This window comes from Myodes glareolus, chromosome 24, assembly GCF_982192425.1.
Source record: "Myodes glareolus chromosome 24, mMyoGla1.1, whole genome shotgun sequence".
Taxonomy (NCBI): Eukaryota; Metazoa; Chordata; class Mammalia; order Rodentia; family Cricetidae; genus Myodes; species Myodes glareolus.
The window spans coordinates 29,219,658-29,237,866 of NC_142049.1; the positions used below are offsets into that span (position 1 = coordinate 29,219,658).

At 46.4% G+C, this 18,209-nt stretch overlaps 1 protein-coding gene across 2 annotated transcripts in view; it reads right to left on the reverse strand.

Annotated features, from left to right (window-relative positions):
* Nucleotides 1-18,209, reverse strand: part of Adamts17 (ADAM metallopeptidase with thrombospondin type 1 motif 17) — a 309,925-nt gene that overhangs the window by 181,754 nt on the left and 109,962 nt on the right. For both annotated transcript variants that reach the window (XM_087901254.1, XM_087901253.1), the window contains exon 8: nucleotides 706-811. In XM_087901254.1, coding sequence (XP_087757380.1) covers nucleotides 706-811 — 106 coding nt within the window. The remainder of the gene's footprint in view (nucleotides 1-705; nucleotides 812-18,209) is intronic.

An 18,209-nucleotide genomic window follows, 5' to 3' on the forward strand; every position in this document is an offset into this window, starting at 1 on the left:
GCGCGCTCAGGTTTCCTCAATTTGATTTTTTTTTAAAAAGTTCTTACACAGTCACATCACAGTTTTTCCCTTCAGAGAAACATAAAACAGACATCCTTTCTAGCGGAAAGGGTAAGCGCTCAGGCCACGGTTGTAGAATAGACTGGCTATCTGCCCCCGGGACTTCCTGCAGGTGACTGTACCCTTTCTAACACCCAGTTTTCTCCCCTGAAGATGGAGGAGGCTGCCCCAGATTCTCTAGAAGGCCCCTTTGGCCTCTAGGGCTCTAGGATTATTTAGTATTAAAATATGAAAGACTTTCCGTCCCCGGGCAAAGGCTGTTGCTGCTGATGCTTCCAAACCGAGACACTGCATTGGCCATTCAGAAAATGGGGCTTTGGCGATGACGGAAAAGAAAACAGAAAGTGAACAGCCTAGCGATAAATCCAACTGTTTTAGAATTGATGCCCTTGGAGTGAATTAAAAGACCATGCCAAGCTTGGAAAAGTAGCACCACTAACTAAGATGCCCAGGGAGACCTCATTGCTGGCTTTGAGAAGAAATGAACTTCACATTAACGTTTCCACACTCGAGAGTGAGGTGGACCATTTTATTACAGCATCAGCCATGGCATAGAGCTTCTGTGTCCCGGGGCTCTTGGAGCTCCAGTGGGAAATGTGTCTGGGGAAGAAGCAAGGAGGCGGAACATCGGGGTCTGATACTTACTTGTGGCCCAGCTCATGGGCGATGGTAAAGGCCAAATTGAGACCATTGTCTTCGGCAAGCACACATTTCCTCTTAGCACTGCACACGCCTCCTAAGTAAGCAATTCCTGCAGCAGAGACACAAAACACATCCTCTTCAGAACGGGGAGGCCCTGACCTCCGGGAAAGCCCACACAGCCAGAATCACGCACGGCCTGGAAAGGAGCAAATGGGGTCACGGTGGCCTACCAGGCTGGACCTGGCTTGTGCAGGATGCCGGTGTAGGCATCCATAGCAACGACGTGGGTCAGGCAGAGCGCTGAGTGCCTTATCAAAGCATCTCACTCCCTTCTCATCGATGAGAACAGAGGCAACCCAAACCAAGTTCAGAAACGGAAGAGACTTTCCCGGGTCACCGGGTTTGACACTTAGGGCTCAGAGCGAGAGACCGGCAAAGCAAAGTAAGCCGAATTTGGAGCGTAAGGAGGATGTCCTTCTGGCTCTGACATGTCCTTGAGAAGGACATCCTTACGTTTTGTACTTTTGCCTCCCCCCTAGTCTTGACCCTCGGGGAGAAAGGCAGCGCAGGGCAGGGGTACGGGCAAGAGGCAGAGGGCAGAGGGCAGGAGATCCGAGTGGGCATCAGTAAGCCAATTGCCAGAGGTTTCCCTGAGAGGAAGGCCCACCAGTGAGGGCTGCACATGAACAGCACAGATGGCCTAGGAGAGCAAGGCTTCGGAGCGCAGCCGCAGGGCAGGGGGGCGTGTCTTCGGCAGCCTAGCTCCAGGTTTCTTGCCTTCCAGAGAGCTCTCCATTACTTCTGTTCTCTCTGTTCCCAGGATGTCCATCCCTCCAGAGATTACGGCAGCAAGGTCTCTGTGTGCCTGTCCTCTGCCCTCTGCCCTCCCCTATCACTGGTCATGCACCTCCATGCAGGCAGTCCTTCACAAAGGCCTGGATATAACGGGGGGGGGGGGGCGGGTGAACTGGTCTCCTTGTGAGGTCCCACTGGGTGAGGCCGAGCTGTGCAACTGTAGGCAGAGAGATGAAGGAGGAGCACAGCTGTGCTTTATATTCTGGCTCAGTGCCACGCTGGGATCCCTTGAGGGAGAAATGCCTGTTCACTACCGCCATGGGTACCAACCCACCCACTAAGCTCCATCCTGCCGGAGCTCAGGCCTCCTTCGTTAATTTTCCTGAAAGGTCACAGGAGGGAAGGATTTGTCAGAGAAAGAAGGAGGACTATCTAAGGGAAATTATCTCACTAAAGATGACCGCCCCCTCCCCAATTAGAAAAAAACTTATTTCCTTAGCATGAAGCCAGCTCTGGGTGCTGGCTGCTGTGCTTCCCACACCTTGCGCTATTTGTGGTCCCCTCTTATCCTCCCCCTCCGGAGCAAGAGGGGGAAGCAATGCCTGGAGGTCCCATGAAAGAGAAAAGTAGGGTTTTCGGTACAGCTTAGAGGTAACTGAGGGATGCTGAGGGCAGGGTTTGGTCCACAGTACCACAAAGGAAAACATCATCAAGCTGCCATGGACTTTGGGCACAAACAGGGCCTTCCCTTTTTCTGGGTCCCCTCCATGAGGTACAGAAGGGTCTCAAATGCAGGTTTTGCAGAGAGATGCAGTTCTGGGGCTACCAATGGGTGACACATCCCACATTCCACGAGACGAGCAGCTGTGCTGCACCACAGGCCTAATGTTCTCCAGGAACATGCAACATGCTTGGCCAGGGTTGCAGAGTTTAAAAGCAGCAGCAACAGCAGTAGCAACAACAAAGAAATAAGCAAAGTGCTATTTTGGCCTCCAAATACATGCATTTTATGCACGTGGACTTAACAATCCAACAATGCAGACAACGGGTGGAAAGAAAACAGCATCCAGAAAGGCTGCAATCTGGCTGCCTGTTGCCTTCAAGGTTGTATTCTGGTTCTGTTATAAAATGCTTTGTGGGTTGCCACTGGCAGTCCAACAGTAAATAGATGGTAAACCGCTACACAGCACTGATGGTGTGTGCATGGGACACACACACACATACACACACACACACACACTGCAGTGTGAAACCCAGGTCACAGTCATTCTGGGTCAATGAACGAATTATAGGCAATCAGAAGCATGCATTCTAAGGCAGTCAGTCACATGGTGAGAAAGGAGGCATAATATGGCCAGATGTATGGTGCTTGCTGTCCTGAGCATGCCTGCTTAGGGGCTCTGTTGCTGAACCAGCAGACCTTAAATGCCACACAAATACTTTCCTGGGTCTCGACAGCCCTCCGCACTCTGAGCTGGCAGAATCAGCTTCCCACTTTAACTGCGTAGCATGCAGTGCTATGAGCAGCAGCCAGCAAAAAGAGCCTTCCAATAAATGCATTTTAATTTTTCCAAAGTGCAGATGCTTGGATTAAAAAAATACCTAGAAAACAAGGGGTCAGTTTATTTATAACATTCACTTGCACAAGGGGGGGTTAAGGGCCACTGCTTTTAGTGATTGATTGCAATCATTACCAGCCTGGTGATTAAAACCCAGCAAAAGAAAACATAAAAGAAAACTGCTCTTGATCACAAAACACGAGGGCTGTGTGAGGTTATGAGCGAGGGCGTCGAAATGCTTAGGGTGTGTAAACAAAGACTAGAGAAAATGCCAGGTCGCCAGCAATGTGAGATCTGCTGGGTAAATATATGGTAACTAAACCATGGAACTCCTGTGGAAAATAGGCCGCCGGCATTCAGTGTTTCGTGGAAAGAAACAACTATTCAGGGCAGGGGCACTGGAGAGCAGGGATGCAATAGTATGTAGTCTGTACCTAAGGTTTCCCAACTGCCCTGGAGTTGAGGTCACTGCGGTGGCATTATTGGGAGGTGATGGGTGTCTAGGTGGTGGGCTTGGTGGGAGGCCTTTAGGTCTTTGGGGACACACTCTTCAAGGGGAGTATAGGGCTCAGCCCCGTCCTCCTTTTTTGCTCTCCTGCTATGTGGTAAGCCATTTCCTTCCTTGGGCAACTCCAGTCACCCCACCCAGATTGACAGGAGACCTAAAAGCGATGGGTCTGATGGACAGCCACTGGATCCTCTTCAGCCTCTGTAGAAAAACCTCTGTTCCTCAGATAGTTCTCTTGGGGACTCATCCCAGTGGTGGAAAGCTAACCAACACAGACCTTGATCACCCCAGGTTCCACAAAGCACCAAACCGGAAGAGGCCACGACATAGGTCTACATTGGTCCTTGTCAGGAAATAAGGAAAAACTAGTTTTCTCTGCATCAATTTACTTAAAAAAAAAAAAAAAAGACTGAAACATCTGCTCTGCCAGCTGCATGCTGCAGAGTCTCTTTAACTGTAATTCCTGTCGGCAAGGTGTCTTGCATCCCACTGTTCACAAAATTCTCCACAAAGGAAATCATAGTAGGACCCATTATATAACACCAGTCCCACATGTTTGCGTGGCTCCTTGGAAGGAAAGCAAAGCAGAAAGGCTACTGCCATTCATCTGCACATTCCTTCAGGAACAAAGCTGCCTGACCCATCCCTATGGAGGACGAGATTTTTTGAATGGGGAAACAAAGGCTTAGTAGTCAGGTGCACAGTCAGTCCTCACTGTGACAAATCCCCCAAGAGAGACACCTCAAGGAAGAAGATTTGGCTCTCAGTCTGAGAGGTTTCAGTCTTTGGCTGGCTAGTTCTTCATAGGAGACTGTGGTGAGGCAGATAGGCAGGATGGAGCAGAGCTGCCCTCTTCACAGAAACCAGAAAGCACAGCAAAGACAGAAAGGGGTCCCCATTTGAAATTTCACCCCCAGAGACCCGTTCCTTCACTAGGATATTCCCCGTAAGAGTTTTGGACCGAGTAATGAGTAATTCATTTGTTAGGTCAAAGCCAACGTGGTCTAGACCTCTCTGGACATGCCGTCACGGACTCACTCAGAGATGGGATTGACTAATTGCCTTGTCTTGTCTCCATCAAATGAAGTTAATAATCAAGATTGATCATCAGTGTTGGAGATGGATAGAAATGAAGGATGCTCTGTCTCTAACACCTCCAAAATGATAGTTGGTGCTTCCCCCAAAGTTTAGCTAATGGACAACAATGAATAAGATTGGGAAGAGAATATTTTCATAAATCTTAATGTGTGCTTCCATAAGGAGGTAGGTGGAATAGAGCAAAGGCTTCTTCTGTTTGAGATCAAATGTTCCTAAGCCTAAAGAGCGGAAGACTCAAGAGATATATACTCCAATCTTAATGGTAGTTGTCTCTGGGATGTGGTAAAGGGAATAGAAATCTTTTAAAAGCCTTTCCCTTTCCATCTCTTTAGGAGCTACAATGGGGCTCTTGAGATGGGCCAGGAGGTAAAAGACTTGAGTTTGATCCCCACAACCCACATAATGAGGACAGAGGACCGACTCCCATAAGTTGTCACCTGACCCCACCTCACGCACCATTGCATGAACATGCTCCACCCTGCTATAAAATAAAGAAATAGAATGCAAATAAAGAGATTAAATTAAGGTATCATATTGGACTTACACTTCATATCATTAGCATATTGTATATTTCATTTACTCTACATGACACAGCAGAGGCAAAGGCAGGAGACAAAAACAGAAACAAGACCCCCTCCCCTGGACGGCCATCCCAAATGCACAGCGCTGCAGGAATCCAATAATGCAGGAAGTTCCCAGCCAATTCAAAGGGGTGCATAACTGCATGTGTACTTAAGCGGGGATTTTTCCCGCCTCTATTGAACCCTGGGATAAACAGGAGTAAAGCACATACATACATGCTGAGTGTAGACATAGAGAAAACAATGAGTTCTGAAGCCAGTTGATGTTTAATTCATGCCACCAGAGCCCCCGCCCACACACACCTTCCTGGCCATGCTGACCACACATGGGCCCTCCCTCTTCTTTCCTTCTGTGGGAACACAACACGACGGAGAGGCAATCAGGTGAAGAGGCTTAATTATTTTCCTTTTCAGTAAAGAGCTGCACGTAAGCTTCTAATTCATAAACTCAAGACTATGTATTTGCTCTGCTGTAGACTCACGCAATGAGCACCACACAACTGTATAAACCCCGTTTCTGCAGTAAACCACAGTGTGTAAACCACAGTGTGTAAACCACCGGCAGCTGTTGATTTTGTCACCCGTTAGTCAGAGGCACAGAGGCTCCGCCTGCGAGCTAACAGTCAGGTTTTCCTTGCCCACTGCACATCGCACCAACACCAGCAGACTCTCCACTGGACCCTCATACTATCCATGACAAGGGAGTAACTCCTGTCTGTTCATTTGATGCGCCAGTCACTGTCGAGGATCTTATGTTCATCGTTACTGACAACTGTCTGTAAGGTGGTCGAGATTCAAACAGTGAGCATTTCAAACAGTTCAGGTGCAACTGAACTTGGGGATAACATTTAAGAGCAAAGAAAAGATCTTAAAGTCTAATAGGTGACGAATGAAAAATAGCCAGTATTGATTCCCATTCTTAATAATAGGTAAGTTATATATACTTTTAAAATAATATGTACATATTTTATGTATATATATATATATAAAGACTTGTTATTATATATTGTTAATTCACTTCCATTAAATCCATACCCATGTAATTCATGTTTGAACAAGAATGCATAACTGTTCTTTCTCCTCTCTAGGATTTTCTCCACAAGGCTCTATAAGGCCCATCCTGGCACCTCCCTCTTAGGAACACTACACTTGAACGCCAGGCTCAGAAGTCATTTGAAACAGTGAAATTACAAGGAGGGGCACAAAATGCAACCCATGTGGCACTAAGCACACTGCGAAGGGCACTTGTTAGGGCATGAGAGCTGAACAAGGCAGGCGGAGGATGGTCTGGCTTCACCTCAGCCAGGAATGTGTCTGAGGTGGTTCACACTTCTCAGCACGCTACATACGTCCATGGACGACTGCCAGAGTGTTCTGAGGACTGGAGATACTAATACATCGCAGCAAGTGGCAAAAATGAATCAGAATATCCTAAAGCAAAATCTCCAAGCCCAGAAACAAACATGTTGGGCAAAAGAAATTGCTTATCACCTCCAATAAAGGAATTTCATTTTCATCTCGGTGCTGCTCCTGTTCCCATTATTCTCTCCAAATTACTTGATCTGCTTGGGTCATCTCCTCTCAGCTTGTTTCTGAAATTAGGGAATCGCCAGGACTCCCTACCATGCAGGATAGTCTCTGCATAGTGAGCCACTGGTCATCCAAGGGACCCCAGAGCCCTGTGGCAGCATAGGATCTAAAAAACAATCAGGAAACATTGTTCATGGTAAGGCTCCAAAAGGCTGGCGAGGGAAGTGGCCAGACAGACTCAGAAGCTCTGTACTCTACACCTGCTGTGCCCAGGACTTTCTGTCTCACCGTGGGGCACCTACCTCCTGGGGCACAGTGGATTGCTTTCCCAGACATTGACTTGTCTTAGCAATTCCCCCACCAGGATACGCTCTGCTTGCCCCTAGCCTTTCTGTGTCCCTTAGCATCAGCCATGCAGATAGATGAGTTAGTCATGGTTTTTATTCCTATACCATGCAGAATATTAGAGCAATGGCCTCAAAGGAGGTCACTGGTCCCTTTCCCAAACAGCACTGTAAATAGTTCCATGGCCAACGAAAGATGTCCATGCCTTACAGTCTCTGTCTGTGAAGAGCCCTGGGGAGCTGAGAAATTTAATAGCCCACACGAGGTTAGATGAAGGAAGAAATGGACAGGGTAGAGATTTAAAAAGTGCGTTGTTGAAGTTCTGTTGTTCTGATTTTGAGTCTTAATGTAACTTAGAATAGTCAGAACAGTATGGTATTAACAGGAGATAGACATACAGATCACGGGAACAGGACTCAAAGTCCAAAAATATTAAATCTGCACATTTAGGGTTGATTTCTGACAAGGGTACCACAATCATTCAATAAGCAAAGAAGTATCTCTTCAATAATGTTTCTGGACAGCTACATACAGAAGAAAGGTGTAGCCATATGTCACGCCACACACAATACTTAAATCGCAAGGAATAAAACCCCAAAATACAAGCGCTTGAATTAGAGCATCATCAGAAAGCGGTCAAGGAAATCTTGGCCTGAGGCGTAGGCAGTGCCTTCTCAGATGGAACAGCAAAAGCACAAGTCAGAAGTAGGGGACTTCTATTTTCTGCAAGAGGAGAATGGCTGAGAGTCAAAGATTTAGGGAGGGATATGCAGTCGCCTTCATTTTGTCCACCACACCAAGAGTCCACGTGCTGGCACATTCTACTTGGAAAATTCCCGTCCCCCGCGCTGTGTCCCCACTTTACTCTACTCTGTTTGCTTGTGTAATCCTGGCAGCAACTCCACCAGTGAACCGAGTTAACTGGTGTACACTTATACCCGACAAGACCCTGTTCTGTCTCAGGGTGCTTGTGAACATAGATCAGACTTAGGAGAGGTCACGGGGGCTAGGCCTTGCTCTCTGTGGTCAATTTGATAATAATATCACACCTGAGGATACAGACACTCGAGCATGTCCAAGATCCCAGGCTTGGGAAATCATGTAGCAAGTTCTGAACCAGGAACTGAAAGTCCTGGGTTGGATGGAGCCGGAGCTCCTAGGAGTTACGCCCGCCCGCTGATGCAGTAAGGGGCCTGAGTGTAAGATGTCAGCATAAGGAGTAAATTCCTGTGGAATTTAGAAGTCAGAAGCAAAAGAGTTTATTCCAACAAAACCAAAACAGACCAGGAGAGGGGCAGGGTGGGGGGAGAAATAAATAACTGTTGATATTCAACAGACCACAACCAGTGTGAGCCAAGTGTATTGAGATTCTGCACAGATTTCTCACCCTCGGAACAAGATGGTACTTTCTGTCTACAGGGCCCACTGAATGGGAGGAGGCCTCCAAAAAGCCAGCATCAAGTTCCTCCAATGACCTTGGCTCAGGGCGCAGGGGTTTCTGGAACAGGCAAGTCAGTAAGAACAGCCCCCAGCAGGTTCACCTCAGGACATGGGAGGGGCCTTGAAAAATCTCTTATTCTGACAAACACTTCATCAAGTGTTTCCTGACTCTGTGTCCACGATGGGCCCCAAGCCAGGCACAGATTCCCAGCTGAGCAAGAACTGCAGCATGTGGAGAAAATGTCCGTGAGAACATGGTTGTACCCGAAAGATGAGAACTCAGGTAGAAAGGTTAGTTGGCAAGTCATCAGTCAAAACCCTGGGCCCAAAAGGTGGTACTGGGATCTCTTCAGAACACTTGCGCTGGGGACCTCTTTGATGGGTGCACAGAAGTCCTTCACTGTTCTCTCTTCCTCCTTCCTGTCACTTGTTACAACAGAGGTTTCCCTTGCTTCTGTTGACTGAGCACACACTCCTGATCCCCTTTATCAGCGTCTGTGGCCAGTGTTTATCAGTGTGGAGGACCACATGAGCCTCTAAGTCTCTTTTCAGAAGCACTCTGTGCCAGGCCAAGGGACTGCACCAGAGATGCTCAGGGAGCCATAAAGAGTTTGCTGTTCAGGTAAGTGCTTGTACCCCAACAATAGATCATCCTCCCCCAGGCATATACGCTCATCAGTGTGTCTGTGCAACAGTGGTTCTGGGAAGCAGCCCTGTAAGTTGGCTGCATGAAGCTGATACCCACATTCCTATCCCAACAAGCTACAACAGATTTTGAAACCTGTTTAGGGGGTAGTGGGAGTCATTTTTGTCTTTGACAAAGACTCATGATGTCGCCCAGGCTGTCCTTGACCTCTTGACCTTCTTACCTCCAGCTCTCTGGACCTAAGCTCAGTCATCCTCCTGTCTCTACTTCTGCACGCTACAGACACAGCTACCACACTGGGCCACATTTTGAAAGCTTTAAAACACATTATCCTTTGGTCCATGATTTTAAAATAAATGTTATCAGTCCCCATCAGTGACTTTAAGAGCCTTCTATTGTCTCTCTAAGCTGGTCCCCATCCCCTTACTGGTAAACTAGACTGCCTCCCCTCTGCCTAGGGAAAGCTGGGGTTTTAGGTGGAAGTAAGGCTGGGAAGAACCATGAGACAGTTTGTCTAAAATCCCTTCACCGTGTGGGGAATGAGACCCCTTGGGTTTCCAAAGGGCCAGAGAGCCCCAAGGCAATCAGACAAGATTTAAATGTCCCTTCTGTGAAATCAAACATGATTTGGAAGAATAGTCCATGCCTGTCCCTGAGACCTGATCAAGCATGGTGAATCCCGATCTCTCAGCATTTGTGTTTGAACTGAATGCTGAGCAGCCACCGACAAGGCCATGAGGGAGGGCTGCTAACGTCTGAGGGGAGAGCCTGGGAAAGGAAGAAAAGTACTGGAGGATGTGGATGGCTCCACTGTGACAGAATGCCTGACAGAGCAACCTGAGGAAGGAACGGCACAGTTACAGAGATGTCAGTTTGTAGTTGTTTGCTGCGCATACTTGGGCAGAAAATTATGCTGGCAGGAGCAGGCAGTAGACAGGAAAAAGAGAAGGAATTATGAGGAGGGGCCAGGGCAAGATACAGGTTCTTAACGATGTATTCATGTTTGCCTATTGGGTTCCAGTTTGTACCTTTACCATACAACAGTAATCCTACTAGACAAGTCCATCAAGGGATTAGCTCACTCATTAGGTCAAAGCCCTCATGATCCCTCCCTGGAATGCCATACCCCATAGATGTCTCTAACTCCCCGTAAGGGCGCCAATGAAAATGAGCCGCCGTACATGTAGAGTGAGCACGCATGTTCCACTCATGCCATTTGTGGTTGTCCCCTTCCCTGCTACTGGGAAATTCCCTGACAAAAGTGGCCTAAGGGAGAAAAGATTCCTGTTGGCTCTGAGCTTGAGTGTACAGCCAATCAGGGTGGGGAAACTGAGGCAGCAGGAGCATGTGGGGGCTGCTGGTGACACTGCCTCTGTAGTTAAGAAGCACAGAAAAATGGCTAGCTCTCAGCTCAGTTTCTCTTCTGTATTGAGAATAGGAGCCCAGTCCAGATAATGGTGCTACCTTCAGCTGAGGTGGGTGTTTCTTTCTCAGGTTAACCTAATGTAGACTGTCCCTCACAGGCATGTCCAGACACTTCTTTCCTAGGTAATTCTAGGTCGTGTCGAGCGGACGCTCAATGTTATCAGCATCATGTACTAAGTTATAAGGAATATATATATGATTGAGCCATAATAATGAGTAATAATGAGTGTGACTTGATTTGTAGACAGGACTTTTAGGGAAGCAATTAAAGTTAGACGGGTTATAATAGTGAAGCCTTGATAGAACCTCTGTCCCTATAAGCAAAGGTACATGGTGTAGGAGGTCCTTCTGTTTGTGTGTTGCTTTCATTGGTTAGTTAATAAAGAAACTCTTTGGCCTGATAGGGCAGAACTTAGACAGGTGGAGAAGACAGAACTGAATGTTGGGAAGAAGAAAGCAGAGTCAGAGAGCCTCCATGGAGCCGACAGGTCAGACATGCTGAATCTTTCCCGGTAAGCCACGACCTCATAGTGATACACGGATTTAATAGAAATGGGTTAAATCATGATATAAGAGTTAGCCAATAAGAAGTTAGAGCTAAATGGGCCAGGCAGTGTTTAAATGAATACAGTTTCTGTGTGATTATTTCGAGTGTAAGCTAGCAGGGCAGCTGGGACAAACAAAGGGCCCCGCTCTCCTTGCTACAGGTACAGACACCAGACAACCAGACGACACATTTCTTCCCCTGCTTTCAGAATATGCACAAGAAACTTGGAGAGGCTGTGGTGAGAAGGTGACCATCTATAATCCAGGAAATGGGGCGCTCACCAGAAACCATCTCTACAGCACCTTGAACTTGGCTTCCTAACCTTTATAATTATGAGAAAAAAATACGCTTATCATTTATGCCATACAGTCTATGATACTTTGTCAGACAGCACAAGAAAGCTAATCTACCCAGAGGGTGGCCTAAGTTCAAATAGAAATACCCTGTGTCTGCCTTGCTCACATGGGCTACCTGTAAAAGAAGCTCACTAGAGCTCATTGTTCCTCACTGATGCACAGTGCTGGCTCCAGACTCACTATGAGAACCAGCCTGGTGCTCAGAACATAGCTAAATAATAAGGAACCAAGGTGGAATGTTGCAGGCAGACAACTGTGGTTGAATCAAAGAGCTAATACACCCGTGCATAAAATTCATGCTACACATCAACTAACTGTATGCAGGGGTACACAAGTGGCCTTCCTTAGCCATTTGAGAACAGGGTATCCTGCCAAAAGGAGACCCTACTGCTGCCTCTGCTGGGTAAGTCTCAAAGAAGACAGACCACAAGGCGCTCTAGTTGCACACAGCTCAACTCAGCAGGCCAGCAGCTTCTTGTTTTCGCTTTGAAGCACCTGAAACCCACAAATGTAGGTTCAGGGGACCCAAGGGAATGACTGCTACCAAGGTCCAGGAAATGGTCACATAGTGAAAAGGGCTTGACACAGTGACAGGACTGATGTGGGATTCCCCTCTGTATGCTGTGAATACCATTGGTGAATAAAGAAACTGCCATGGCTGTTGATAGGGCAGAACTTAGGTAGGCAGAGAAAACTAAACTGAATGCTGGGAGAAAGAAGGCAGAGTCAGGAGAAGCCATGTAGTCCCGCTGGAGATAGACACTGGAACTTTAGCCCATAAGCCACAGCCATGTGGCGATACGCACATTAATAGAAATGGGTTAAATCAAGATGTAAGAGTTAGCCAATAAGAAGCTAGAGCCATTGGGCCAAGCAGTGATTTAACTAATACAGTTTCTGTGTGATTATTTCAGGGGGAGAGGAGGTTGAGCAGCCAGGAATCAACAAGCAGTTTCCTCCAACAACACAGGACCAGTGAGGGGAATCTTCAGGGATGGTGGTAGCTGCTGCTTGGTCTGCAGATGGTCACAAGGATGCTTGCTTTCCATAGTAAATCGCTAGGTGGTCAAAAAAGTCTGGTTGTGGTCATTACATGAAGGTTGGAAAGCAAAAAGGGGCATACTAGAATATATCCAGGGGCTGGATTTCTCTTGTTTTTATACTGAATTCTAGCTCACAAAGGTGTTTCATTGCCAAATATTTATTGAGTAGTTGTAGGCTTTGTTATAAACATCTATATGTAAATTACACATCGATTGATGCTTACAAAATAAAACAGATAAAAGTAAATGAAAGAGGACTCAGTGGCTCTGGTTTAGCAACCTAGAAGTAGTCAAAAGAACAATTTGGAAAATAAGAGTATGTCTTAAGCTGGGCAGTGGTGGCACACTCCTTTAACCCTAGCAGAGGAAGAGGCAGGCAGATCTCTGTGAGTTCAAGGCCAGCCTGGTCTACAAGAGCTAGTTCAAGGATAGACTCCAAAGCTACAGAGAAACCCTGTCTCAAACAACAACAACAACAACAACAACAAAACAAACAAAAAGAAGACTATATCTTAAGTATACTTTAAGGTCATGGTTCACAAAGCCGCTGCATACATACATTGGTCAATGCCTACCTTTACTTGTGCCTCCAACTTCTCCTGTATTACATGTCAATCTCCCACCACATGAACTGCTTCTATAATTCACCTTTATATCATCCAAGGACCATGGCAGTTCTATATCCCTGAAACTTACCTCAGACGACCTTGAAAACCAGCTTCAACCCTTCAGCCTAACCCCCATGTCTCTAAAGGATGAATAAAACATAAGACCTCCACAGAGATGTTGGCCAAGTTAGCAAAGAAAAAGAGACACTTTCTCAGAATAATTAAGAAACCATATCACTTGTTCAGTTAGTAGGCCATTCTCTTGGGGAAACTTGGAGTAAGCACAAGTGCTTGCAGTCTGAACCTTATTCTAAGCGCCTCCCAGGGCCGTGCTGCTCCTGGGCTGTGAACAAAGGCCCACACCAGGCCCAGAGCAACTCCAGGCACCACCTCCATAAGTCACACCCTACTAGGTCACCAAAGCCCCTCAGCTAAGGGAGTATGCCAACATAGGGAACCAGCAGTCATCTGAGTATTGATCCAATATTCGTAAGCTATAGTTAACCTACCATGAGAAGCCCAAGGGAGGTTAGGACAATCTCAGCCTGTATTGGACAGGAAGTGAAAATGAAGACATGCCATTTCCTTAAGGAGTGTGTGTATGTGTATGTATGTGTATGCACGTGTGTGCCCATCCCCACTTAGAAAGAATGCTGATGAGAGCCAGACAGTGGAGTGAGGTGGGCACCAGGTTCAGCCAGAGGAAACAGCTGATCGATGGCTACTATCAGCAGTTAGGGCAGTCAGCCAGCGTCTGGGAATTGTCAGTGGTGGTGGTACAGGAAACGCATGGTATGGAGTCTCTGGCCCTGCCTTGGAGTGAGGTCATTTCCTTGCTCTCAGCTTACAGATGAAGCTCATTGCCAGTGACTACCTTGGGTGTTAGGATGATCCCAGACCACAAACATAGCATGCGTGTCAGTATCTGTCTTTAAAATGTCAAAGAGAGAATAAACAAATGTGCCTTGGCTCTTAAGCAATTTCACACGTTTTCATGCTGCCTCTGCCGATGGTGACCACCGCTCTACATCCCCAGGGCCAGGCTCCTGTTTTTACTCTGCTGCCCTATCCCTGCCCCAGACACAGCCTACCACACACAGGTCTGGCCAGCCTAAGTTGGGCCTTTCTCAAGTTTCCCTCCCTTTAGAGTTCTAAGGCACACAGGCCCACTCAGCCTCTTTCTCTAATTCTAATCCATCTGCTATTTCCTGCTGCTTGGGGACTCTGGAATTCGTTTCCTTTCCCGTGGTCCCAAGTCCAGCCCTTTGTCATCACCTTAAACGTGGATCGTTGGGAAATCTCCTCAGAGGTCTCTCGGCTTGTTCCTTCCCTCCCAGATTGCTCTTAAAAGTAGGGCCTCTCCTCCTGATTTTTCTGGAAGGTACTGCCCCCTCTCAGGGTGATGTCTTAGGTAAGCTGGGGTTTGCTGGCCCAGCCTAGCTACAGCTTTAGTGAAATACCTCGTGTGAAGAGAATCAGGCAGAGGATGATAGAGGATACCCAGTTTCCCTCCTCTAGTACCTACAGCTATGGCAAGATGTTACCGTCCCCAAAGCAATTTAGTACAGGGGTTAGAAAATGGTTGTACCTTAGAAAGAACCCAGTCGGGACTACTGTAATTCTGTACTGGCAAGCCTAGCCGACTTGGACCTGCAAAGGAGAATGTCTGCAGTAGCTATACATACACACGTACAAACATGAATTCAAATGCATGCATGCATGCTTGTGCACACACACACCAGGCACCACACTGTAGAAGGTAGTATTGTCCTCACTCACAGAAGGATGCACCCCCACCTTCACACTGCAGAAGGGTAAATTCCCCAAACAGAAAGTACCTGCTGAATGCAGACACTTTGGTTGAGGACCCTCCTCCCACCACCACCGAGGAAGGACTTGGTGTGGGGAGGGGAGCGCTGCACAGAGAGCTCGCCCGAGACACAGACTCACAGTCAGGTCCGTGCAAAATCTGTCCCAGGGACCACAGGAGATGGTTGCTAACTGCAATGCAAAGTCAGAGCAGTTTCCTATAAAAACAAATTAATAAGTTACTCACATGAGCATCTTTAACCCCAGAAACTGCTTATTTTAGCTTTGCATATGTATGCATTTCTTGCAAAAGGTTTTCTAGTGTTCAGTGGGCTTTCAAAGGGGTCCACGACTTCAAAAAGTTGAAAGGACTTAAACACAGGAACCCCAGGATGTAATCAAGGACATTCCTTTGGAAAAAAGTCTCCTCTGTATAGCTACACCAGGCCAAAAGACCCTGGGAAAATTACCCTTCAGTCCTCAGGGATTTCCCAAGCATTCCTCAGAAGGTGATAACCAATGGAGTTTTGTAGAATGTGGTTCTCTTTGCCAGATCGCAACCAATTGACCCATGGAATGAATGAGGCAGGGTCTGCTATGATTCACCAGCAAAGTTACTTTTAACAGAACAGCCAAGGTAATGAGAAGGTTGAGGCCTGCGTCTTGTCACCTAGGTGCAAGTACGTCACTAAGAAAGCATCTTGCGTGGACCATTCAACTTAAATTGGATGCAGTGGCTGTAAAATTAGCAAACAAAGAGAAAGAAACAGCACATGGGCATGCACACAGACACATCCACGTAAGCGACAAACGGATAAAGATGGATCTTGACTCCACCGCTTTGACTCTGGACCTTCACTATGGTACCTAGACCACATACATACAATAGAAGCCAAACTCCGAGTTTTTATATCTGTGCCTGGACTAGTGATACGGAACCCAGTGTGTCTAGCGATGCTTGGCAGCAACAGCCAGCCACCCGGTCACCAGTGGAAACAACTTTGTAGTGGACTATGTTTCCTGGGTAGATTAAGTGTACTCTATTCATTCTTAGGACGTAGGGTGTTTCCATCTTATGATGGGTTCACTGAGATGTACCCCTTTGTATGTCAAAAGAAATCTGTATGAAACCCCGAATACTAAAAAGTATATACAAGCCTTTAAAACAAAACCACCACAGTCTCTCAGTTAGGCTGTCTCTAGGGTGCTTTTTACTGAGTTGCCTGGGCCTGGGAGTGCATGGGAATGGATATAATGTAGAAGAATACACATGAAAGAGTCTAAATAACTAAGTTCTATCTCAAAATGAATTAAGTTGTAGCTAACATGAGAAATATCACAACATAAAGATATATGTAAGCTGTGGAACAATCCTCCTGTACTCTGTGAATATGTATTCCTCTTATTGGTTAATAAAATAGCTGACTGACCTTTAGCAAGGCAGAAGAAAGTGAGATAGGACAATCAACCTGAAGATGCTGGGATGAGGAAGGGTGGAGTCAGGAGATGCCAGACAGTTGTCGAGGAAGCAGGATGTGTAGAGCATGAGGCAACAAGCCATGAACCACGTGGTCAAGCAAGCAGAGATTAAAATACACACATGCATACATATATATGTTAATTTAAGTATAAGAGTTAGCTAATAATAAGCCTGAGCTACCAGTTGAGCACTTTAAAGTAATATTAAGCCTCTGTGTCAGTTATTAGGGACTGGTGGCCAGAATTTGGAAAGAAACATCCACCTACATATATCTTTTTGGTGATATAGCTAAAGGATAATAAGAAACAACCATGATTGTCTTTTTTTTTTAAAAAAAGTATATACATCTGTTCTTTCACTTTCATGACTAAAATCAAAGGGGAATTTATTGTTGCATGCCCAGGGAGAAAAACATCCTAAGAGCATCCCACACAAACTCCATCAATGTTTAAACAGAGCATAGCTGTGTTCCCATAGGGCATCCCAGTTTTGGTGTCTCATAAACAACCAACTACACAAAACTCCCAGAGAGATTCATCACACGGGACAATCTTCTGGGGCAGAATGCAACTGCACACACTTTAGTTTCTCTTCCCCTCTTCTGACATTTTTAAACTATACCATCAACCAGGCTACCCCTCCACTCTTTCCAGTCCTGGAAACTGCAGTATTTTAGGTTCACATGCTAGGCATACACCCTGCCCCTGACTCAATAGGAAGTTGAAATCTTTTCTGGTTTTAATGAACATGTGTGCACAAGTATACACTTTCGTGTGGAGGTCAGAGGGTAACCTTGGGCCCCATCCTCAGGAATGTCATTGATCTCCTTTGAGAGGGTCTGGCAGTGGTCTCAGCCTCACCAGGGATCATCTTGTTCTTGCTTCCTGAGCAAAAAATGTAGTACTATGCCCGGGTATTTTTACATGGGTTCTGGGGATGGAACTCGGGTTTTCATACTAGTGAAGCAAGCATTTGTTAGTCATTTCCTCAGCCCTGAAATAACCGCTTAAGGAAACCCACATTGTGTTTCTTGACTCGTTACTCCATTCCAAATTCTGTCTATGTGGATTTCCTCCGAGAACCTCAATTAAGATCAAGTTGTAGGCAAGCCTGTAGGGTATTTTCTTAGTTAGTTGTGATAGGGGAGGACTTAGCCCCATGGTGGGTGGTGGTACTATCCCTGGGCTACTGATCATGGGTTCTATAAGAAAGAAGGCTGAGAAAGCCATGGGGAGCAAGCCAGTAAGCAGCACCCTTTCATGGCTTCTGCATCAGTTCCTGCCTCCAGGATCCTAGCCTGACTACCTTCGATGACATACAGTGATGTGGAAGTGTAAGCCAAATTAACCCTTTCCTCCTCAGTCTGCTTTTGCTTGTGGTGTTTCATCATGGTTATATTAACTCAACTAAGACACAGCATTGCATGACAAACTCCTTACGGCCCCGAAGAACCAACCATTTCTTAGGAAGAGAGCACAGGCCAGCAAACTGTATCATCCCATTGGTCTTTCTTGCTCACTCTTGTATAAAATTCATCTATTGAAATTTAATTTTTCAGTATATACAAATTCTAAACTTCTGAATGTAGGATCCATCATTCAAAACCATAAGCCGAGCATCCTCTGCCCCTGTACCATGCTGGGCAGACTCTGACCACAGCAGAGCTAGGCCTCCTGACAGATTTGGCATGTAGCCACAGTTAAAACATTAAAACAACAGTAAAATCCAATTCAGGAT